The sequence below is a fragment of the Podarcis liolepis genome (genome assembly GCF_965112155.1).
Source record: "Podarcis liolepis genome assembly, chromosome: 6".
Classification (NCBI taxonomy): domain Eukaryota; kingdom Metazoa; phylum Chordata; class Lepidosauria; order Squamata; family Lacertidae; genus Podarcis; species Podarcis liolepis.
This window is the reverse complement of record NC_139559.1, coordinates 17,719,428-17,744,681: the sequence shown is the minus strand read 5'-3', so window position 1 is coordinate 17,744,681 and position 25,254 is coordinate 17,719,428. Positions and strand designations below refer to the sequence as shown.

At 42.7% G+C, this 25,254-nt stretch overlaps 1 protein-coding gene across 6 annotated transcripts in view; it reads left to right on the top strand.

Moving 5' to 3' along the window:
- TSHZ2 (teashirt zinc finger homeobox 2) overlaps positions 1-25,254 on the top strand; it is a 334,352-nt gene that overhangs the window by 6,774 nt on the left and 302,324 nt on the right. For 2 of the 6 annotated variants that reach the window (XR_014527282.1, XM_083507977.1), the window contains exons 2-3: positions 21,819-21,888; positions 23,504-23,677. The exons of 3 other annotated variants lie outside the window; for them this stretch is intronic. Coding sequence is in view for 2 of the 3 variants with exons in the window: in XM_083507977.1 (XP_083364103.1) it covers positions 23,644-23,677 (34 nt within the window). In the remaining variant the exon portion in view is untranslated. Of the gene's footprint in view, positions 1-21,818; positions 21,889-23,349; positions 23,678-25,254 lie in introns of those variants that run through there. One more of the 6 variants, XM_083507976.1, reaches the window with a different exon arrangement.

The window sequence follows — 25,254 nt, the reverse complement described above, 5'->3', positions numbered from 1 at the left end:
TTCTCTGCTCCTCCATGATACTCAATGAGAATGGGCAGTGGGCCTTTTGGAAATATTGGTGCCCAGGCAGCTGGTCTAACCCAAGCTCAAGCATTTATTTTCCCAATTATTTAGTTTGTTGCACTAAAAGCAACAGTCTTGCTGTTGTGCCCTACATACAGGAAATGTTTCCCTGAGTTCTCCTGTGCCTCAGGGTAACATCCCATACATATGGGGGGGGGGGGGAGGTTTCCAAAAAAATGGTTGGTTTTCTTTTATAACACACAGACAAAAACACAAAAGAAAAACATTACATTTGACACCACATAAAAACTTAACAACAATAAAAACACACAAAATAAAAGAATATTTTTTTCTTCTTGTTCCCTGGTGTATTTACATTGCTAAAAGACTTCCTCGACAGCCTCCAATCTGAATTTCATCATATCACATATTTAGCAGTTCCCAATTACATCCCATACACATGAGGTGGTTGGTAGCTCACAGAAACTTATTAGGATGTCACAGAAGTCTTTGCTTCCCCCCCATAGCTTTGTCCAACCCCCATTCAGATGAAACATTTACTAGTTCGCTGGGAGAGACGTCTAGTGGTCTTACACCTCTCTGAAGACACAGCTCCAAAAAAGATATTCCAAACCAGGGAAGGTGTATATGTTTGGGTTTTTACAAGCGACACTCAGGGCCCAGGTCAGGAGTTGCCATGTTTGGGCATCTGCCAAGAGCTCTCCATTCTAGCAGGCAGCCCACAGAAAACCTTCCCCTGGATCTGCTGCTATAAAGAGAGAGACTCACCGAAGGTGGGGAGAGCATCTTTCCAACTTTCCTTCCTGCCCAGAAAAAAAATCCAGGAGCAGGCACTCTGTCCAGTAAAGGCTTCCAGCCAGAATGTGATAGTCATTATCCTCTAATAAATTTTTGATTTTTCAAAACTGCTTAAATATTATGCATGGGTGGACCCCCATAACTTTTTTTTTTAATTCAGTGCAAACTTGAAAACATTTTCTCCTTTCCCTGATTTTTTTTTTTTTGTCCAAGCCATAATCTTTCTTGATTTTATTTTCGGCAAAATACGGTGTCTGGCTTTCTTTCAGGTGTGGCCGCAGAAATATTCAACTTCAGTCGATGAAGTGCTGATGTTCAGTATCAGACAGACCTAGAATAGAAATTGCATTAAGCTGTTGTGCAGACTTTAAGAGTTCAAATGTTAACCATAAGAAAATGTTAATTTGTGGCAGGAATCTAATCTGGTTATTTTAGTGGCTGAGACATTGGTTGCCAATGCAGAATATAGTCTTCATTTAGACTCTTTCGGATTGTATTGCAGACAGGGGAGCGTTGTGTAGGCAGCACAGCACACGAATTTTCTTTTCATAAAGCCTGGCTATGAAAATACCCCTTTGTTAATTTTATTAAGGCATCTTTCTTTCTGAAATTAAAGACATTTGTAAAGTTTTTGCTTCCAGAACATGCTCGCACAAGCAGCAGGATGGTTTAGGGAGCCTGATAACTTGAGCCAGCTGGAAACATGTTTGATTCACAGCAGAAGATTTTAGTTTCATTCATTCAACAAATTGGAATGATTGATTTTTGCATTGTGTGTGTGTGTGTGTGAGAGAGAGAGAGAGAGAGAGAGAGAGAGAGAGAGAGAGAGAGAAAGAAAGAAAGAAAGAAAGAAAGAAAGAAAGAAAGAAAGAAAGAAGAAATAAGAAAGAGAATTTTGTGGGATTATTGGTCCAACCCAACAGACCGTATTCTTATGGACTGCATCCCGTTTTTACAAATGCTTACTCTGAAGTGACTGCTGCTGAATTCAGTGAGGGTTTATGCCTGAGCAAGGCTGTGTGCAAAGATTGCTGCTTTAGGCAGCAGTCCTACATCCACTGGGCGTAAACTCCATAGAACTTGATGGGTTTTACTTCTGAGTAGATTTGCAGAGGAGTGCACTGTTAGTTTCGTTCCAAGGCCTGGCACTGAAAGTACAGTGAGATTAGGCTCTTAATCTGAAAAATAAAAGGATATTGTTAAGGTTATGGCATGAGTTATTTTTTGCCCTTAGCCTTCCTGTAGAACTTCCCTGCGGAGTCTTTGGAGAGGTCTGGTTTTCTTTACTGTAGTCACTTTATAGTCCTATAACAGTGTTTCCAAATCAATGGCATTATTATTGCTATTGTGTTTCCTGTCAATTACAAATGGTGCTCTGAAGTGCTTTCTACATTCTCTTTGAAACAAACTGGAAATTAAATGTGTGTGTGTGTGTGTGTGTGTGTGTGTGTGTGTTTAGTGGGGCAAAATACAGTACTGCCTTTAAAATGTCCCTTAAAATGAGCAGGGGACCTGGGATTGCAGCAGGAGTTTACAAAGCCAGAAGACCTGTGAATACTATGAACATCAGATTCGCCCCACAATACATGACATATGCTCAAAGTGTCATTTAGGTTTAGAAACTGAAATAGTTTTTCCTCCTTACTAGGATAACCTCTGATGCAAGGCGCTTGGTATTTTGCCTCTTTTAAAGCCATTTTTTAAACCAGATGCTTAATGCAGCCTATTGCGAGCTAGGCATACCTTCATGCTGAAAAGCAACTAGGGAACGGTGTCTTTGTAAGATTTCTTGGGGAAATGGGTCACAGACGAGCACGGTTCCCCATTAGATTTACACATTCCCTTTGGCAACTGTTGTTGATAGTCACTTATTTTTTTTTTAAGAGAGGGATTTAAAAATAGTTGAAAATACTAGAATCAGGAGCTAAAGGATTAGAATAGAAAAGGGGAGATGTTCTTTATTTCTGAAGAAGCACAGTTTTACCATCAGGAAGAAAAAGGCCTAACATTATCTACAAAAAAAGTAATAAGCTCTGGAGCAGGGGGCGGGGGAGGGAAATACATTGTTTATGATCTATGGCCTGCAGTAATACTGTTTAATGGTCTCCAAGAAATCTGGCCAAGGCGAAACCGAATCTCCTTTAGGAATATCTAAATGTAAATAAATGTGCATATGTGCATCTCCATGCTTTCAGTTCCCACACGTACATTCTTCCACATCCATACCCAGGCGCAAATAAAAAGGTTATAGAAAAACAAGGCACTGAGAGTTTTGCTGATATGAAGTCTTAGTATTCCAAACTGCTAGAGAGAGAATTTTTAAATGCTCAAAACTGTTGAAACAGTCGTTTTGTTAAAAATTGATTCCAAAATTTAAATAAATGTGCATTTATGTGGGTCTCCATTCTTAGTCCTGTCCACACGTGTACTGTTTTAAGCAACCCATTGGGAGGCTATAGAGAAATGTGACCCTTGCAATCTTGCTGATAGGAAGATTTAGTTTTCTAAATTGCAGAAGACGGAATAAATCTTTATATGCTCTGGGCCACTTGAGACAGTTGTTTTGTTAGAGAACAAAAGAGCCCCCAACTTATCGTGGGGGGGGGGGATATTAAGTCCCAACATAACAAAAAACTTAGCATGCTTGTGCTGGTGGTATAAATTGTAGGGAAGGCAAAAAGCAAGCTGCTTCCATCGGTTTGCTCTGCTTTGGCTGCTGTTCGCCAAGTGCAGATGTTCAGTTCCAATTGATTCCACCACCCGTTTTCAGGTGCTGCTACGAAGTTCATTTTGATGAAATTTTCTATTAGGAGCAATTAAATTCAAACATATTAATAGCCAGGAGCTGTGCTGTAATGCTTATGCGTTTGTGGCAAATGCATTCTCTTCCTTTTAAGCTCTTTGTGATAATAAACATAATATTGTTCAACTTTATTGGGGGAGAGAGAGAAAATTCCGAGGGAAAAGTTGCCGCATTAGTGCTGCATTTTTATTGTATTAATGTAAATGAGATGCCGTCTTTGCTCTTTCATCTCTGCATATTGTATCTATTATTTCTCTATCTTGCTCTTTGCTGGGTAAGTGCCTATATTCTCCTCCTTGCATTCAGCATAAAACTGCTATCATCTAATGATACCCTACCTCATTAAAGTTGTTCATGATGCAAAGGGGAGTGTGATAGGCACCATCTTCTCTACCTTAAATGGTTATGGAAAAGCAGAGCCATCGAACGTGTGAAAATAGCGTGATCCATCTTGAATAACCATTAAAATTGGGCATGTCAGAAAAAGAACAACAGCAGCGACAGAAACTTTTTTTTTTACTGGGGAAGAACAGATCCATAGCCCCAGGTGGCAAATATGTGAAGCAATAAGGGTTTTAAGAAGCTTTTGGTTCTTCCTCTATCACTCTCAGAAGACTACTTTAATTGAAAAACCTGTTGTGCCTGGTTTTCTGTATGTATACTAGGAAAAGCCCAGTTTTCCTAAAAGATTTGTATTTTGGCTTACCATAATAGTTAATTTTTAAATCAACTTCCCAACTCTTGTTTTCTCTCCTTTGAACATCAAACAAAGATGTAGCTGATCTTAACTTGTAAAGAATTCTAACTTGTAAAGAATTCTATTGCTATTATAACTAAAAAAATAATAAAATACTATTAAGTATTCCCAAGGTGTCACTCCTACATACAATATTTGGCCTGTTTCTGTAAGAATTCCTGTACAATCTGCCCTGGAAAAGGATGCACCATGCTGTTTGCTATTTTAATGAAAATAATTATATCCATCAAAATCTACTGTGCGATTTCAGCTAACCATGTTTAGGAAAGAAAAAGGGATGGAATCAAAGGCATCAGAATGCAGAAGTTAAAAGCCTGTGTATTTCTCTGGTCTTTTCCTCTGATACTACTGAGAGGTCCTTCTGTGCAGTGGTGAAACGTGGTTTGGTTTATGAGATGGCATAATGATGCACATCTTGCAACACCATCATTCTCTTAAATCCCCTTCAAAGATTGCCAGATCTGTAATTCTATGTGTACACAGGTGATCATCTCATTTTGTTCCAGACGGTAAGTGACTTTTTCTAGGAAAAGAGCCGGATCTCTTAAAGCATGTCAATTTAGGGGCAGGAAAGAGACAAACAAAGGATGCCAGCTAGAGATGTGTGCCAAACTCTTCATCCTGCAGTTTGAACTGCAATATTGATAAACCTGGCCAAAGCAGCCATGAAGTAACCAGTGGGGAAGAAATAGTAGTTATGAGTGATAGGAGCCGTCTTATGTCCTTTAAAATGGAGAAAGGTAGGATACAAAATGAGGAAAGGTAGGATACAAACTAAGTAGTCTGGAGCTGCCACAGAAGCTTGTATAAATCTGCCTGGAGAAGTTGCATGTATTGATAGGAGTAAAGGTAAAGGGACCCCTGACCATTAGGTCCAGTCGTGGCCGACTCTGGGTTGCGGCGCTCATCTCGCTTTATTGGCCGAGGGAGCTGGCGTACAGCTTCTGGGTCATGTGGCCAGCATGACTAAGCTGCTTCTGGCAAACCAGAGCAGCGCACGGAAACGCCGTTTACCTTCCTGCCGGAGCGGTACCTATTTATCTACTTGCACTTTGATGTGCTTTCGAACTGCTAGGTTGGCAGGAGCAGGGACCGAGCAACAGGAGCTCACCCCGTCACGGGGATTCGAACCGCCAACCTTCCGATCGGCAAGTCCTAGGCTCAGTGGTTTAACCCACAGCGCCACCCGCGTCCCGCATTGATAGGAAGGGGTCTACAAATGTGGCGCTTAGGCATTCGCTGTTTCAACATTGCTGAGGCATCTGTCTAAGCTATTTTACTTATTTAAGCAGTTGAATTTGGTGGATACGCACTGTTACTTCAGCTTCCTTGATGGGCAAATTAGCACCACAATCCTATAGATGTCCTTTCAGAAGTAAGCAACATGCAGAATAGAACAGTGGTGGCTCTTTTGGCACCAGAAGTGCAAAGGAGATGTTTCACTATTTAAGCTGGATAATTACGGGATTGTTAGGAAGCAATGGGTTTATCTGTATGTGCATGCATTTCATTTGGTAATTTCCATATACAACCTTGTATTACCACCATGCATTCTTAGATACATCTCAAAAAAATCATGCAGATATTGTATATTATTTAGAAATGTATAAATTCAGCACACTACTTACATGCAATTCGTTTATACATTCACCCATATGTTTTCTGCATGCATACATGTATTTTCAAGGCAGTTGGGCTGATTATTCTGCAGTTTTGATTTTTAAGTTTAAGTGGGAGTGGATTTTTTTCCTGCAATAACAGCTTTTGCATTGCTGTTTAGCATCTTTGAATCCCTTGCATATCCAAGGGATCTTGGCAAACCGCTGCTGGTGAGAATGGGCACTTAGTCTAATCTGATATAAGAGAGCTTCCTGGTTATATAAGAGAGTAGATGCCTGGGCGATCATACCCTAAAAGTGATTATATTGTAATGCTACCTAACCAATCAGGTGGGTGACATGGCAATTGAGACCAAAGTTCATGTAAACGAATAAGTGAGCATTTTTCGCAAGGAATCCTGAAAAATCATCAACAGGTTGAGATGCCTTTCAACACTCCAAGAAACATTTGTGGAAAACCATGAATAGTTTGGCTCAGCCCTAAACGTCAAGGCTATGCCCAGAGTAATGTATCCTTGCAGCATTCTCCAGTGATGATATCACAGTGGCCAACTTTGAAAGGTGCTCCGCAAAGGAAACATAATTAAGTGCTACCCAATATCATGGGACTGACTAACAGTTCATTCGCACAACGTGCTTTTCCCATCACTGGATGATCAGCTTCCCACAACTGCAGGCGGCAATTCCCTCATCTGCACAAAATGCATTTGCATGGGAATTCTCTGTTGCAAGAGTCATCGTGGGGAATTGTTCCATGATGGGAAAAACATACAGGAACACGAAACCAAAAAGAGAGAGCAAAATGTAATTAATGCTGCATTGGCATCACTCTAACAATATTGTCAGCAGATAGCTCAGTAAAAAATGGGACTGCTTAAGGCGCCGGACAAAAGACCTCGATCAATTCTAGCAGCATAGTTTTGAGGTTGCACCGCTGAACAATATGCTAAGCTTTCGCACTGATTTTGTTTTGCTCCCTATTCGAGCCAGGAATGAAGAGCCACCATGATTTGAGCTGCAGGGTATATCAGAGGACCACAAGGAATGTTCTCTGCAAATGAAGCACCTAGAAATACTGTGATGTTATTAGAATACAGAAACCGTTCACTCTGCACCACCCACTGGTAGGCTGCAACTTCCTAACACACATTATACCTTTCGGGCTACAACAAGGAGGAAGAACGAGAAAGAGGGAGAGGGGTGGGGAGAGGAGAACGAGGAAAGGACAGACTTGAGAATAAACTTGGACACATGATTGAATATTTACATCGGGCCCCGTTCTGTAGCTTGGGATTAAAAGTGGTTTCTGAGTCTGAAAAACTTCAGATCGATTAGCACAGTGGCCAACCCAGCTCTGAAAGCTGTTCTCTCACCTACAATGCATTGCTTTATGCTGCTCCTCACCAGGCATCCATGCCCATGCCATATCTTCTCAGTAAAGCTCAGACAGAGTTATCGGATGCTGCTGTTCTCTCTTTTAAAGATTGCAGAAGAAAGCTTTTGTCTTGCACAGTGTATGTAGGTAAGGTTAGTCACTTTGTGTCGGCGATGTGGCAAGACACCAGTAACACAGGCCAGGCTTCTTCACTGCTGGATATGGGAGGGGAAGAAGGATGCTGCCATGACTAGCTTGGAGTGCATCATCGTGCCTGTGGGAGTGCTCTGGATTGCAGCCTGTGTGTCATGGCTCTTCAGCTTGTGTCTGGTCACACAGAAACTCTTTCCCCATCCATCCCACATCTGTGGCGAAACCAGGACTGTAGTTAGCATGCCCTTCAAGCTGTGCTAAACATAAGCAATTCAGATATCTGGACAACTGGAAATCTGGTAGCTGTTTCCCTCATTCCTCATGTTTATCCTCTTCCGTTCTTGTTCCATAGTGTGAAGGGAGGGTGGGGGTGGGGGAATATAGCATAAACTCAATCAAAATGCATCATTGTTCAGTATTGCAAATAAAAAACTGCACTTGGCAGATTTCCCCTTAAAGCGCCTCTTAATACGTATTGTCAAAACGTCTAAAGATGTCTCTTACTCATAAGCATTTAATTATTTGTGACACTCAAACTAATATCCAGAGCTGTGGGGGGAAAATAATGGTATTAAATATTTTCTCTTGTCAAATGGTAACAAAACATTGCCTACATGATAAACTCTTCATTATTTTCATGTAATGTATTTCAGTTAGATAGATATATAGATGATGAGATTGAATGAGATTTCTGATGTCCATCTCTGATTCTTGATATCCGTCCCTTATGTACCAATTTGTTTTTATTTGTTTATTTTAAATGTTTATTATATCCTGCCTTACCTTCTGAAAGCGAACAGCAAAAGGGCCAATAAAAGTTCATACTACAAAGTGGTTGAAACCATAGAAAACGTATTTTCTTTTTCTAATAAACAAAGTCTCGTAGTCTATACACATATATTGTGAGCTACACAAGACAAATGCAAACTAAAACTGAAAATGTCTTCTCTGACCATTTTGTGTGGGTGGGTGGGTGAGTGGTGGCAAAATCATGATAAATCATGGGAGGGGAAAAAAGAAATTCCTCCAAAATTTTGGAAGTGGTTCCTTCTTACATTACAAAGGGGAAAAGGTTTTTATTTTATCCTTGCTTTAAAAAAACTTTTTTAAAATAGTGGTGCCAGGTTCTCTCTGCATGTCAACATAGTGGGGAAGACCTTTTGGTCTGCTCAGTCTGCAAACTGTTGATGATAAACGTCAATGCGCTTGCTTTCCCTTTTGATTGTTAACTATATTTTTAAAAGTATTGGAACATAAATGCCTTCAGTTTCCCTCCTTTCCAACCAACCCCTCTGTGCGGCCCTGGGCACTGGCAACCCACGCTATGCCACTGGATGGCACAGATTCTGTGTGCAAAGATGATGCTCTACTCTGGGCTACAAGCCTTCAGTGCACCACTGCATAGAAGAGCAAGTGTGCGTAAAAGCATATGTATTTAAAATGTCTAATTGTGACACTTGAGGCTTCTTTCAGTGCAAGGCAGGAGCCTCAGAACCCAGTGGTACAGGATGTGTGTGTGTGTGTGTGTGTGTGTGTGTGTGTGTGTCTGTGTGTGTTTGTCACACAACCAGCTTTACTATGGAACTGTATGAAGCAGTTGCTTCAGGGAGCAGATCTTACGGAGGCACAATTTCCAATTTTCTGACCTCTAACTCTGTGTGTCGTTTAAAATACGTCTATCAAAGTGGCTCATCATTTCAACTTTTTTATTTATTACTTCAGGTACCAACATGTTTAAAACCAGCACTAATTTGAGAAGATTTTGGCAGTGATTTTTCTCTTAACAGATTTGTGACGTAGAGGCTGAAGCCAAGATGCAAAGGGAAGGGCACAGATGCTATGTGGATGGCAATGGATATATTTTTTAACCTCCCCTGCCTTCATTTCTGCCTAAGGACAACCAAAGCACATTTAAAGCACACAGCTTCCCCCCAAAGAATCATGGGAACCATAATTTGTTAAGGGGGAAATTACAGTTCTCAAGTGAGAGGTGGCAGGCAAAAGAAGTGAATTTCCCCATTTTTCACAACAAAGGTATACCTACCACAATAACCACTGGACCTATTTGTCAGGTTTCTTACCCAGCAGAACCTCCCTCACAGTCTGCACTAAAAAGAAAATTTAAAAAAATTCCACGAGTGGAGAGAATGGGATTTCTGTTTCCCCATCCCAGAACAGTAAATTCTGCCCTTGTAGAAAAATCACAGCACTTATCTTTTTGAACACAGGCAAGCTTCATTTACTCAGAAGCAACAACCATTCTTACATCCAACTCTGGCAAAAAATGAAAAAAAATAAAGCCTCTTCTTTTAAAAATAAATAAATGAACTTTAAATATTCCCTGCAAAAAACACCCTGGAAGTATCTGGTTGATATTTGGCAGGCTTAATCCACTCTGGAGGGGCTTGTTTTACCTGCATATTTCATCTGCTTATGCAAAAAAAGGGGGTGAGCTATAGTTGTTTTTAATTTCTCTGTTATCTTCAATAGGGGTGAAAGCAAGCTTTGGTTTTAATAGATCTGATTTGAACCTGAATAACAGATCAAATCAGAATGAAACATTGTGGACCTGAAAGTGAGCTGTTTCCAAATGTTACAGATCAGACACAGACACAAGGTAAATCTTGTGGTCACTGCACATTCCTGGATAATGCAGAGCAAAATAGCCCAGTTATCTGACTCAAAATAAGACAGCTTCCTATTTTTTTTTTACATTCTTGAAGGTTGAGGAGAACGTTCTGTAGAGAACATTCATGGGGAGCCGCACTCAGGAGGGACACATGTGGATATGTTATGGCAAAGCATACAACAAAATTTTGGATTGAAGCCTGTGATAGCATACTAGTTTCTAGATAACATTTCAGCAACATAAGCCCCTGCAGAGCAAGAAAGTATGTTATTTTTTTAAAAAAAATAATTTTTATTAACCGACCAATCAAATCACATCACATAAATTCCAAATTACAAAGCCGAATTTTAAATTTTTGTTGGGGGTACCCATATTTCAAGATCCGTAGGGGATCCAATCATCTTCTTGCTGCTGCTTCTTTAATGTCCACAAATCTGTCCAAATAATGTTCACAGTTCTATCCAGTCCTTTCTTACTGTTTTCCACATCTCATCTTGTTATTTCCATATATTTTTCCTTTCTAAGAAAGTAGGTTATTTGGTGCTCTGTGGAGCAGATTGGATCTGAGGTGAGAAGACCACCAGTTTGTTTGCATGGCTGTAATACAGTGGCGCAAAGTTTTTACCTCTTCAAATGATTAGTGCTTTTTGAAATACGACACATCCTACAACACTAATATGTGTGCTAAATGTTACAGAACACCTCCCCCCCAGTACCTTTCTGAATTACAGCCTCAGATCTGGATTTTGTGACTTTTAACTTCAGTCTCTAATTATAACTAAAGAATGTCTGAAATGCACAGAGGTCTGCAATGCATCTTGGGGGAAAATCTTAAACATGGATAAATAATTTAGTTTGACAGAAACAGATGAGAAGGAACAATTTGGAAGTGAGTTCCATTTAGCATCTTATCTCTTAGAGACGATTTTGACAAGGAAATGTGGGTTGGGCTGGGCTGGGTTCCCCCGTCACTCCAACCCCACTCTGGACCAAGTTGTATTATTTGACTTAACATTTTGTGTTAATTAATGGAATGCTTGAGTCTGCATTAATTTAAATTAATTTAATTAGACACTTGGGCAACGAAAGGTGCATTTGTCACTCTTGCAGAAATGGAACCCTAATATGTGTCAGTTAAGGCTTTCTGCAGAGTTCAGGGTGGTTTTTGATTGGTTGGGGATCCCACAATCTGGACTAAGTAGTTCAGAGTCTTTTTGTTGTTCACTCGGATGGTGAAGAGAAGGATCACCACTATGCACAATTATACAGTTGCATTAGAGACCTGCATAGTTTTGGATTGCAACCAGTGCTATTTTTCTAGAAAAAGAGGTGCCAGAACTGAGTTCCATTGAGTTCCGGCTGAAAAAAAAAAGTCCTGATTGCAACTATTCTTTCAGTCTGTAGGAGTATAAAGTTATGAACATGTGCAAAAGCATAAACTTACGCTATGATCAGAGCTGAATACACAGAAGATTGCTGCCTAATTATTAACTTATTTATTTTTAAAAGGAAAGCCTGTGTTTGAAGTTACTGTATATATTGGTTTAATCACATCAATTAACTTTTTTCTTTTTTTCCTTTTTACATAAATAAGCTCGTAAGTGTTTGGCCAGCAATGATAGTGTCTGGTCTTTGCCAAGACAGAGCTTACTTGCAAGAGAGCCAATGTGGTGTAGTAGTTAAGAGTCTTTTACTAGGACCTGGGAGACCAAGACCTATTTGCAAGAGGCTGCTCTAGAGGTGGCATTGGGAGTGGAGGTTGCCAAGGATGGGGGAGATCTAGCCTCCAAGGGGTCCACTGCAGTTGTTGCTGCCACCCTTGCTCCAGCGTAGAAGCAGCGGGCAATGCGTTCCTTGGAGGCTGGATCCTGTGAGTCCTGCTGCCTGAGTCAGTCACCTCACTTTATAATAATAATATAATAATAATTTATTATTTGTACCCCACCCATCTGGCTGGGTTTCCCCAGCCACTCTGGGCGGCTTCCATAGAAACCAAAAATACACACTCACGAGTGGACCGGTCTTGGGTGGGTGGGTGGTTATATACTGGTTCTGCTGTCCTCTGATCAGGTTCTGAGGTGCACCATAAACTGTGGTCTGTCATGAAGACCTGGGTGGAAAGGGAGGCAAGTGGGAGCTGTTTTTGATTTTTCTCCTTTCTGATGAAGTTGGTGGGAGATAAAATTCTTGACACCAGGTCCAGGGCTGGTATAAACTTCCATCAACAATGGGGGCATAATACAGGGTTTGGAATTAATGTGCTTCTCTTTCATCCCACCCATGTCCCGCCCATGAGTCCACCCTGTTTTTGGTGCTCCCCTGTTGTATCTTCCATAGTGGAAATGCTTTGCAGTGGAATGTTCCAATGGCGTATTGGGGGAGTTCAAAACATATCTCAAGTTGTTCAGACAGAGTGGTGTTCTGTCAGCTTCTAGAGCCCCTTGGTCATTAGTTCTTGAGTTTAAGACCGCACCCTGAATCAAAACACTGTTCTCATTTAAATGAATTACAATATGCTCCAATTCCACAAACTTTGATAGGAAACAATTACATAAGTTGAATGTTTGCTCTTGGGAATGTACAAAACGGTGGAAGAACAACAAATTTTCACTGGGAGGAATAAACCCACAATGACGTTTCAGTTCCAATGTAAGGAATCCAGATAATTGAACTCAAAATCTGTTTTATTTTATTTTTTAAACGTGATGTAATGGTGACCTACTCGTTTGATTTCTCATGAGTGACATAAAATTCTAGATAGCAGATTATAAACCCTGATTAAAATGTAATGTGACCTGTTTCATTTTACAGAAGACACTTAAGAATGGTTATAGAGACATTTGTAAATATGTCTAATGCATGAGAATTTTCAGGTCTATTCTTAGGCTTTTAGAAAATGCGGTGCCATCAGGAATTTAAAAATGAAGCCTGATCTGAAGGGATAAAAAATACTACTGATTTAGTTTTTTAAACCACTGTTGTGCTATGTAGAGTAAAAGGGGACTAAAATAAAATAAAACCACAAGAATGTTTGCTTTTAACTCCTTTTTTTTTGCATTGTTAAAAATGTGGAACAGTTCGCTTTAAAGTTGAGATTCTAAAGGGAGATGCATTATCTAAGTTATAAACAGAGTGTTTGGTAAGGAGTCGCTCAAGTCTCGAAGAAAGAAAAGGAAGGCGGGGGAAATACAAAAAAGCACAACTTTTGTGAAAAAGGGCTTTTATATCTCTATCAATTATAGAAGCACCAGCTGTGGTGGATTACAAACATGCTAGGCTGGCTGGGACACCACAGGGGGAGACGTTGTGCAAAGGGCTCTATCCAGATTGGCCACACGCCCACACCTTAGGCAGATGTTTTCATAGGGTTTGCTAGCTTCTATTATGTGCCAAGACAGATTTCTGCCATTTTGGTTTGAGCTTATTGCAGTCTTCTGCGTACCTGACGGCACCTATTCCATACATACAGCATCTGTCATAAAGAGCTTGCAATTAAATTTTGAGGGGAGCTGGGACTTTTAAAAATCACTGCCACTGTGCAGAGTGGGGTCAAGGCTGGTACTGTAGCACGTACCAAGGTAGTGGGGTGCGAAGAAGTAACCTTTTCCTTCTGTGCTTCTGTCCCAGGGAAAATCACCCCTGAAGCTTCTTTTCCCATAGGAAGAAAGCTGTTATGTGTGGCATGTTTCTCTCACAAGGGAAATAGCAGCCAGTGGGGGGGGGGTCCATTTCCCCCAGGATCACAGCACAGGGTGAAAAAAATTACCACCAGCACCCATATTCCACCATTTCGGTCATGATTCCTTCTTGCCTGACAGTGGTTGTTTATAATGGTAAAACCAAAACACATACAACATATAATTCAGTTTGGCCACCCCACTAGAAGAATTTCACCTGGCTTTAAAAAATAAATAAATTCCAACTTCCTTCAAAATCCCTACAGATGTTTCAGCTGAGCAGGATTCATTCAAAATTCCCTTTAAGAGATAATTTTGTGATAGTTTTGGTGTTGCAGAGCAGGTTCTTCGTCTCATCCCAAGGAAGACAGACACAGTTACAGTCGTACCTTGGTTTTTGAACAGAATGCGTTCCGGAAGTCCGTTCGACTTCCAAAATGTTTGGAAACCAAGGCACAGCTTCCGATTGGCTGAAGGAGCATCCTGCAGCCAATCCGAAGCTGCGGAAGCCACACCGGATGTTTGGCTTCCAAGGCAAAATTCGCAAACCAGAACACCTACTTCCGGGTTTGCAACGTTTGAGTTCCAAGTTGTTCGTGAAGTAAGGTACGACTGTATAAGGCAAGTAAAGGTAAAGGGACCCCTGACCATTAGGTCCAGTCGCAGATGTCTCTGGGGTTGCGGCGCTCGTCTCGTTTTATTGGCCAAGGGAGCTGGCGTACAGCTTCCAATTCATGTGGCCAGCATGACTAAGCCGCTTCTGGCGAACCAGAGCAGCGCACGGAAATGCCGTTTACCTTCCCGCCAGAGTGGTACCTATTTATCTACTTGCACTTTGATGTGCTTTTGAACTGCTAGGTGGGCAGGAGCAGGGACCAAGCAACGGGAGGCTCACCCCGTCATGGGGATTCGAACTGCTGACCTTCCAGTCAGCAAGCCCTAGGCTCTGTGGTTTAACCCACAGCGCCACCCGCGTACAGATTCCTTTACTTGAAGTGATGAGCCATTGCACGTTAGAAACAGAAGCAATCCAGGGGGAGGAAACTGAAAGCTAAACTGAGAACTCAAGAAGGCCACCCAGAGATTCCCTGCTCACAGGCACACCACCCTTAGTGGTGTTTTCTTCTAGACATGGTGGGTGTCAGTTAAAGACTGTTGCCCATTCTAACATTTTGCTGTACCAGATAGTCTGTGGCAGCCTTTGCCAACCTTGTGCCCTTCAGACTGCAACTCCTATTGGACTGGAAAAGGCTGCTCCTAAGCACTTCCCTTCCTACAGCTGTAGTGAGTGGCTGCCTATTCCTATCTTGAATGTGTATCTTATTTCTTCACCATTTCATCTAATTTTCTTGCTGGCAAAACTGTGCCCAGACTGTACCGCTTCAGACTGCAGGTGGGGGTAGGGCCTGATTGCGCGCACACACACACACAGGGATGAAAATAATTTACAAAAAGAAAAGAAATCTCACAGCTTGACAGGACCACAAAGACAGGAAAGTTAGATATCACAAAGAAAAATATGTTAGCACAACAACGAGAGATGGACAGCGGAGCTCTTTGGCATGGCTGAGGCAAAGAAAAATTGGTGTGTCAAAGTGTGTACAGGTCACATCACTTGGCTGATATCGAGAGGTAAAAAAGGGAACAACTTGGAGATTTCTGTGGTTCAGCTGTGCGGGGACTGTTTAGTTTTTCTTATTGTATTTCAAATTGCTCTGGGACTGAACTGCTTTTCTTTTACATAGAGCAACTGACATTATCAAGGTGCGTTGTGCATTTTGCAGTGGAGATGCAATTTTCTATTTCCTCCTGAATCCTGGGAATGTTGGCATTTTCCAGGCTGTCAGACAAATGAGTGCTCAGTAGGACATTTAGGCCTGTCTTTCTATCTAATCTATCTAATCTATCTCATTTCTAAAGTGCCCATCACCTTGGCATCTAGGTGTAACCTTCCTGTCCAAGTCTCTTTAGCTGGGATAATTTAGCCGAATCCTAAGAGAGTTCAAATGCTGCCCGATCAGGTTGAAACCATCTTTTATGAGAATGGATTCAAAACCTATGGCTTTAATGGGTTTGGTATTGCTCTCCTCTCAGTCTGCACAGCAGGCTACAGGATTCCAATTCCTGTATTTTGTGGGTGCTGTAACAGATGCCCTGTGATCAAAAGACCATGTATGGTAGAGGCAACAAGGGACATTAGCACACCTAGTTCACATCCAGGTCCTGCAATTCAGCCTTGAGGCCATTCTACAGAAATGGTGATGTGACTGAGGAAGTATGAGTTATGCTTAACTTTGCCCATTTCTGGAATTCACACAAAGTTCAATCGTTTGTTGAAGATGCCAATCATTTGTTCAGAATGAATGGTGCAGTTCTGTAAATTCACACAGGACTCAAATTTTAGTTTGAGGTTTTGGCATAATTTTGGCCACAACCTTATTGATTACAGGCTGTGTTTGGTTTGCTTAGGCATTGGTTCCGACTATCTGAACCTGTCCAGGACTGTCCAGGCAGGAACAGAACTGACAACTGCCAGCGCAGAGGTCAGCGAAGGTCAGCATCCTGGGAGATCGACTGGGATGGGAGCAGATCCCAAGATCACACCCAGAATGCTCCCAGGGGCTTTTGCGTGGCCCTATCCCCCTTTCGGGACACGGGTGGCGCTGTGGGTTAAGCCACAGAGCCTAGGACTTGCCGATCAGAAGGTCGGCGGTTCAAATCCTCATGATGGGGTGAGCTCTCGTTGCTCAGTCCCTGCTCCTGCCAACCTAGCAGTTCGAAAGCATGTCAAAGTCCAAGTAGATAAATAGGTACTGCACTGGCGGGAAGGTAAATGGTGTTTCCATGCGCTGCTCTGGTTCGCCAGAAGCCGCTTAGTCATGCTGGCCACATGACCCGGAAGCTGTACGCCGGCTCCCTCGGCCAATAAAGCAAGATGAGTGCCGCAACCCCAGAGTCAGCCACGACTGGACCTAATGGTCAGGGGTCCCTTTACCTTTACCTATCCCCCTTTCAGGGGTTGGACAAAAGCATGGTGAGCCCCTGGATTCCTTTAACAGAACACCCACACAGCAGCCATTGCAGGGACAGGCCACAGCCACACCTAGTTCCCTCCACCACACATTAACCAATGCTTAATCGCAAACCTTACAGAGCAGAGTTGTGACGATTTGCTACATGGCCAATCGGCCAACTGGGAAAAATTGCTACCAGGCCCCTGCCCCAAGAGCAGACGACCCACGACGGTATAGCAAGGTCAATCAAACCCTAAATATAGAGAAGGGTGGTCGGGTGATCCGGTGCACGAAGCGAAAATGAGGAAGCTCAACACGATTGTGCAGCGGTATATAAAAGTCCCTAAGATTCAAATTTAAGCACCCATTGGTCAGAAGCATGCCCATGCCTCCGAGGGACCAATCGGGTAGCTGTAGCTATCCAAACATACCCACCCCACCAGTCAGCAAGCGGTTGTGGTGGTCTCACCGCAACACATGCTCTCTCTGAGGAGAACCCAATTTCTGGGCCCTAATTCAGTAAGTGTGGCGGTCTAAATTTACCATGCTCTCAATAAATCTACCACATTCTCATCAAAAATGTTCATGAGTTAGGCCCCATCTGTACTATACATTTAAAGCAGTATTATGCCACTTTAAACAGTCATGGCATCTCCCAGAGCATCCTGGGAAATTTAGTCGGTTAAGAACGAGAGTTGTTAGGATACCCCAGTTCTTCTCATAGAGCCACAATTCATAGAGTTCCCTGGGAAGAGGGATGGATTGTTGCACCACTCTGGGAACTGTATTTCTGTTTGCACCAAACTATCTTAATTCTTATCACAGGGCAAGACAGAGGTCCTCTGGCTGGGACGGGACGATATGGGATTGAGGGGGCAACTCCCATCTCTTGCGGGGGTGAAATTAGTGCCAGCACCGTCCGTTAAGAGTTTGGGTGTAATCTTCGATACCTCCCTCTCTATGGAGGCGCAGATTACAGCTATAACAAAGGCGGCATTTTTTCATCTCCACCAAGCTAAGCAGTTGGCCCCTTATCTCTCTCGCCCTGACCTAGCCACTGTGATCCATGCGACGGTCACCTCCAGACTGGATTATTGTAACTCACTCTACGTGGGGCTGCCCTTGAGACTGACCCAGAAACTCCAGCAGGTGCAGAATGCCGTGGCGAAACTCCTTATGGGGTCTTCGCTGCGAGAGCACATTCATCCGGTATTATACCAGCTGCACTGGCTCCCGGTGGAGTACAGGATCAGGTTTAAGGTGCTGGTTTTAACCTTTAAAGCCCTACACGGCCTAGGACCCTTGTACCTATGGGACCGCCTCTCCTGGTATGCCCCACAGAGAAACCTACGGTCTGCAAATAAAAACACCCTGAAGGTCCCAGGCCACAGGGAGGTTAGGCTGGCCTCAACTAGAGCCAGGGCTTTCTCGGCTGCGGCTCCAATCTGGTGGAATGCTCTGTCACAAGAGACTAGGGCCCTGCGGGACCTGACATCTTTCCGCAGGGCCTGCAAGACAGAGTTGTTCCACCAGGCCTTTGGTCAGGGCGCAGCCTGACTCCCTCCTCTGGCAACCTGCACAGAATTTTGCTTAACGGTTGCCATCAATTTGATTTTAATTAATTTTTATAATGAAATATTTTTAGAATGTTGGATTATTTGATTATTTGATTGGCTTCGGCTGGGGAGGGCGGAATATAAATAAAATTTATTATTTATTATTATTATTATGAGCAAAACATGCATGATAAACCATCTGTATGTTAATCTTTTAGTGCCAAATCGTATTTCACTCTTGTGATGGGTATGCATACACTGCAACTATTTCCGCCACCTTAAAAACTACAAGTGTGGCTGTGATTGATGTGTGTCATGGGTGAAAATGACTGGACCCTTTAATCTAAAAAGAGGAATTGATAATATTGAACAAATTGGCATACAACTGGAACTCATTACCATTCTAATTGGCAGTCAGGTTTTCCATAGATATCCTCTGATGAAGATCAAGAAGTAAGAAACAACATTTTCTGCTGCAGATTCCACACTTGCATTTAGAAATATTTCTACCTTTTCAGCAGATAGATAGATAGCTAGAAAAGGCAAAAAAAAGATAAAATGGGCATTAACTAATGCCTTAGACTCCTCATCATTTCAGTCTCCCAAACCATGTTATAGTTACAAAATATTTACAAAATCCATTGGAGATTTTTTAAAAAAAACAACTGCTGAGGAATCCTACTATTTGATAAATACATTATTCCAACTTTTACTTTGGAATATAATTTAAAATATGATCCTATGCAAGTAGGTACCACTATGTTAACTGGGCTTATGTCCCAATAAGTGTCTGTAGGATTGAAGGGCAATCCTATACACAAGAAGCTGGTGTAAAGTTAAAGGTAAAGGTAAAGGCCCCCTGACAGTTAAGTCCAGTCGCAGATGACTCTGGGGTTGCAGCGCTCATCTCGCTTTACAGGCCGAGGGAGCCAGTGTTTGTCCACAAACAGTTTTTCCAGTTCATGTTACCAGCATGACTAAGCCACTTCTGGTGCAACGGAACACCAAAACCAGAGCAGAGCACGGAAACATTGTTTACCTTCCCGCAAGTTTATCTACTCACGCTTTTTGTGCTTTCGAACTGTTAGGTTGGCAGGAGCTGGGACCAAGCAACGGGAGCTCACCCCGTCGTGGGGATTCGAACCGCCGTCCTTCTGATTGGCAAGCCCAAGAGGCTCAGTGGTTTAGACCACAGCGCCACCCCATGTCCTGGTGTAAAGTTAAGTCAACATAAAATATGCCAGCTCAAAACTCCATCCTCCGGCAGGGCTAATGCCACATGAGCCAGCCTAAGCCTATCAGGAGAAAAGCAAGGCTTTAAAATAGTGTTACATCACCCTTCTTGCTGGCTTAAATTATGCTGGGTTGCCATGTGATCCTGTCGAGCAGGCTTAGGATTCAGCCTAAGTCCCCTCTCTCTGGTGCCACCTGTGGAATACCCCCTTTTGGGGACTTATAGCAGCTTTATATCTACTAGGTTTGGATCAGCCAGGTGGGTCCTGGTCTACCTAAGATGGGGGAGATATTGGCTTCTCTCCAGCTGAGCTAAGGATGAGGAGCAATGTTGGAGTAGCCCAGCTGTGCCAGGAACCTCCTGATTCATTGGAAGATTTGCTGGATCCTAACCCCACTCATCCTAGTGGATCTTGCTATAGGGTTGCTCCCTTATTACATTACATTATTAAGCTGCTTTCATCCTGGTCTTTTACACCATTTTCCGTTCCAGTTTCTTGATATTGTCCTGTAGCCTATATTTATTTTAGTTTTGGACAAATTGCATTGCTTTTCCTCTGGTAGAACTTTCTGTACATTTATCTCCTTCTCACAGGAGATAAAATAAGTGAGCTTATTCATCACTATTGTATAAGAAACCTGTATTCTCTATATTGGTGCCATTCCAAACATTCATGGGTGCTTTTTCTATTATTTTTCCATTAATACGAGATGGGAGAGTGTTAATCTTGCTGTGATTTCTAATAAGAGATCATGGCTATGTTTTTCATCTCTTTATTATGCTTTTGGGATATTGCTCTGATTTGTCATCCACCTCCCTTTTTGGATATTCGATATCCCCTTTTGGATATTGTGTTTTGTGTTTGAGTAAAGGCAGATGCAATATCTTAAAAGTGGCATAGGCTATTTGATAGTACTTCTGCTCTTTCTTCTGCCTCCCCCAGGAATATTCCTTGCAGTATTTAAGTGTAAATGGGGACAAGTCAGCTGTTGAGGGTGCCTATTGGCTAGCTCCTATGCCATCTCCAACTCACGCCACACCTGATCCTAGAATCAGTTTTGGATTTATTTCTGATTTTGAGATGAAGGGTGACTATATATGTGGATAAAACGCACATGTGGTATTTGTTTGTTTTTAAAAGCAAACTATTTGTATGATGTGCAAGTCGAGACTATACACAAGCTCTTAGTGGTTAAGAGCTGAGACTATGTTTAACTTGGCAGTATCCTGGACACCAAGGGTGAAGAAACAACTATGAATGCTCTTAAAAGCCTAGGCCAATCTTCACCCTATCTTTCTAAGTGGCTAACAGAACTTGTTGGAAAATCACCTAACCATTCTTACCACCTTGCTTAAGGATATACAGAGTTGTCTCTCCCCCCCCCCCGCCCCACTTTAAATCTTGAAGCATCCACAGCAAGCCAAGTTCAGCTTACAGGTTGAAATCTGACAGCCAATGTTATCTCACCCAAAGGGATTATCATTAGACAAATACGTGGTAGTGGATCAATGGCTACTACTGAGGAAGAGTATGTACTGTCTACAAAAAAACAGAAAGTGCATTCCTCTAAATACAGTTGCTGGGGAGAGTTACCTCTTGCTTGGACTACTGCAATGCACTCTATGTGGGGCTACCCTTGAAGGTGACCCAGAAACTACAACTAATCCAGAATGCGGCAGCTAGACTGGTGACTGGAAGCGGCCGCTGAGACCATGTAACACCGGTCTTGAAAGACCTATGCTGGCTCCCAGTACATTTCCAAGCACAATTCAAAGTGTTGGTCTGACCTTTAAAGCCCTAAATGGACTCAGCCCAGTATACCTGAAGGAGCATTTCCACCCCCATCGTTCTGCCCGGACACTGAGGTCCAGTGCCGAGGGCCTTCTGGAGGTTCCCTCACTGCGAGAAGCCAAGTTTCAGGGAACCAGGCAGAGGGCTTTCTTGGTAGTGGCACCCGCCCTGTGGAACACCCTCCCTTAAGACTTTTAGAAGACATCTGAAGGCAGCCCTGTTTAGTGAAGCTTTTAATGTTTAATAGACTATTGTATTTTAATATTCTGCTGGAAGCCACCTAGAGTGGCTGGGGAAACCCAGCTAGATAGGTGGGTATAAATAATAAATTATTATTATTATTATTATTATTATTATTATTATTATTATTATTATTATATTGCCCAGACCTCCTGTTTGGGGGCTCCCAGAGGCATCTGTTTCCTTGGCCACTGTAAGAAGCAGGATGCTGAACCAGGTAGGCCTTTGGTGGAACCCAGCAGGGCTTTTCTTCTGTTCTTCTCAGCAACAGCCCATATCAGTGAGCAGGATGATTCGGCAGCACGGTGATGTGCTAAAATAGCTTCCGCGTCACCCTCCCCAGCTGTGCCCAGATTGCTGCAGGTGCTTCTTACAGACCCTGGAGACCATTCAGAACAATAATTGGCACGCACTAACAACCCTGTTTGCATTCGCGTCTTGAAAATCTTCTGATTACATCTGTATTTCTGCATGCAGACGTTCCCGCTTCGTACGCTGAGCCCGGTGACGGCTCTGAATGTCTCCCGTGTAGGGTGTGAGTTTTCTTACCTGGGAGACTGGGCTGGTCACACAGGGCAGGCAGGCTGGGTGGAAGCAGGTCACCGAGAACGCGGCAAGTGTCACTTTCTCGGCTGTAATTGAATTTGATCTGAACTGAACTGTGCTGATACATCCGGCCCCTCTCCTTTTGTTGTTCCCCTGCACATGTTGAAAATGTCTTTGTAAACCTACCCCACAACGATAATTTCATTGAGAGCCAGACATTTCAGACGTGACAGTGATCTCTAATCCTCTCTGGACAGGCAGCTCTGGGATTTCAAAATTTTCAGCCTCTGGATGCAACAAGGGGGCTGAGTTTCCACAAGGGGAGCCATCAGATGTCCTTTTAATCCTTTAATGACCTGGAGAGGTGAATTACTCTTTGTGCGATTTAATTTCATCTCTCATAAGTTTGTCGAAGACCCAAAGCAGAGCTACCATTGCCATTTCCTAGGCAAGGTGCAGCTTATGTTTTTGTTTTCATGTGCAACATGTTCATAGCCTACGCTCTGATGGAGACACTCTGTACATTTCCCCATACATACAGGGGGATACATCACTCCCCTTTTCAGCGAAGGAATAAGAACATAAATTCAAGTGGGTTTGTGTGTGTGTGTGTGCCTGCATAACCATTTGAAGTGGGCCACAGTATTTTATTTTTATTGGTTGTTGAAATGTATAGACCACTTTTCATTTTCATTTTTTTTTTAATCCTTCTCGAAGTGGTGTACAAAAATGTATTATTATTGCTGCGTTTGCTTCCTACCTTTTCTCCAGTGAGTTCACAGTAGTTCCCTGCTCCTGTTTCCCCCCTCTCAATGACCCCGCAATGTGTGTTAGCTAAAGAGAGAGGGCCTGGCCCAAGCTGAACATCATAGCTGAATGGGGATATGAGCCCTGGAATCCCAAATCCTAGTCCCCCATTCAAACCGCTGCATCTCATTGGCTGTCTACACACCAGCAAGTGAGCCAAAGCATCATTTTAAAAGCAAATAAAAGTGGGCATTTCATGCTGCACAAAATGCTACCCAAACCGTTGTAAACAAACAGTTCCCAGCAGAATGTGGCCATGCCGAAAAGCAAGACACAACAGCCACCGACGAGCGACTAAATGCAGCTGTATAAAGATGGGTCTGTAAGGACTGTTTGAAGGTACCAAGGGAGAGAGCTTGCTGCAGGTGCCTTTAGGGACCCAGGAGACCAATCACAAGAATAATTGGCATGCACTAACAACCCTGTTTGCATTCACGTCTTGAAAACCTGTGGTTACATCTGTATTTTTTTGCATGCAGACGTTCTGGCTTTGAACACTTCGCCCAGTGATGACACTTAGCCTGCAGGCCTGAACGACTCAGGTGTAAGGTGTGGGTTTTCTATGAGAATGACAACTGCTATACAACTTAATGACGTTATACAGTGAAGAATCAATAATATGCAAGGCACTGTGTGCAAAAAACCGAATGCAGGTAACTCCCAAATCCTGAATGGCACTTTCCAAGAGGGCCAGTGGAGATTTCATTGGCATATTTCATCCGGACTAGAAATATTATTCCATCGTTGGGAACCATCACTGAAATCCTGGAGTGTGTAACCCAAACTAGGCAGTGGGGGGGGGCACATATTTTGTGAGGGGGAAATTGCAGTAGTAAAACACGCACCTTTGATTGCGAGGATTTTTTTTAAGGGCTTGCTGTGAAAGGGATCCAAAATGTTTGCCGGCTTTGGAAAGCTCAGGCGGGACAAACATCAATCCGTGAAAAGCCTGAACTTAATTTTGCTCCAATTTGACTTTAAAGAGTAGGTTTTTGTGGGGAAGCACAAAAACAAAAGCACGCTCAGACATGAAGCATTAAAGCGCAGAGCTGTGCCTGGAAAGAACAGGGCAAAAGCTATGTGTGGCCAAGCCCTTAGAAATCATGTAAAGTTTCAGCTGTAATAGTAATCACTCTCATTGGAAGGTTTCATTTCAATTCGATCAGATACTAACTGCCATTGCATGTTAGCTGACAAAGTATAGCACAAAATCCAGTATATATCTGTTGTTAATTACTAAACACTATTGGTCTCTCAGCTATCAAGCACTGCCAAATACTGAATGTCATTGCAAGCCACTTTTTAAAAAAATGCAGTATTACGATCAGCATTGGGTGGCTGGTCTTGTAGCTACCAATTTAATTTCTCACAGTTCCTCAGAGCAACTCTATATTGAAATGAAAAAGAATGGCTCTCAGATGTCTGCTGCTGTTTGGAGTGTTTCTGCTGCTGCGTGCCACTGCTTGTTAAGGCCCCATCTGCACTATTTCTTAAAACCATTATCATAATATTTTAAATAGTCACGGTTCTCTCCCCCCCCCAAAAAAATCCTGGGCACTGTAGTTTGCTAAAGTTGCTGAAAGTGGGTAAAGGTAAAGGTAAAGGGACCCCTGACCATTAGGTCCAGTCGTGACCGACTCTGGGGTTGCGGCGCTCATCTTGCTTTATTGGCCGAGGGAGTCGGCGTACAGCTTCCGGGTCATGTGGCCAGCATGACTAAGCCACTTCTGGCGAACCAGAGCAGCACATGGAAATGCTGTTTACCTTCCCGCCAGAGCGGTACCTATTTATCTACTTGCATTTTGACGTGTTTTCAAAATGCTAGGTTGACAGGAGCAGGGACCGAGCAATGGGAGCTCACCCGGTCACAGGGATTCAAACCGCTGACCTTTTGACTGGAAAGACCTAGGCTCTGTGGTTTAACCCACAGCACCACCCATGTCCCAAATAGTGAAAGTGGGTTGGGAGACCCCTATTCCTCTCACAAAATTACAATTCCCAGAGTTCCCCGGGAAGAAAAACTTGTGTTAAGCTACTCTTGGAACTATAGGAGAATCGGGTCTCCTAACAACTCTCAGCACCCTTAACAAACACATTTTTTAGGCATCTTTGGGGAAAGCCATGACTGCTAAAGTGGTACAATACTGCTTTAAATGTATAGTGCAGATGGGACCTAAGATGACAATGGCAACAACGACAACATACTAATAGCAAGTGTTGATTCTTAAGT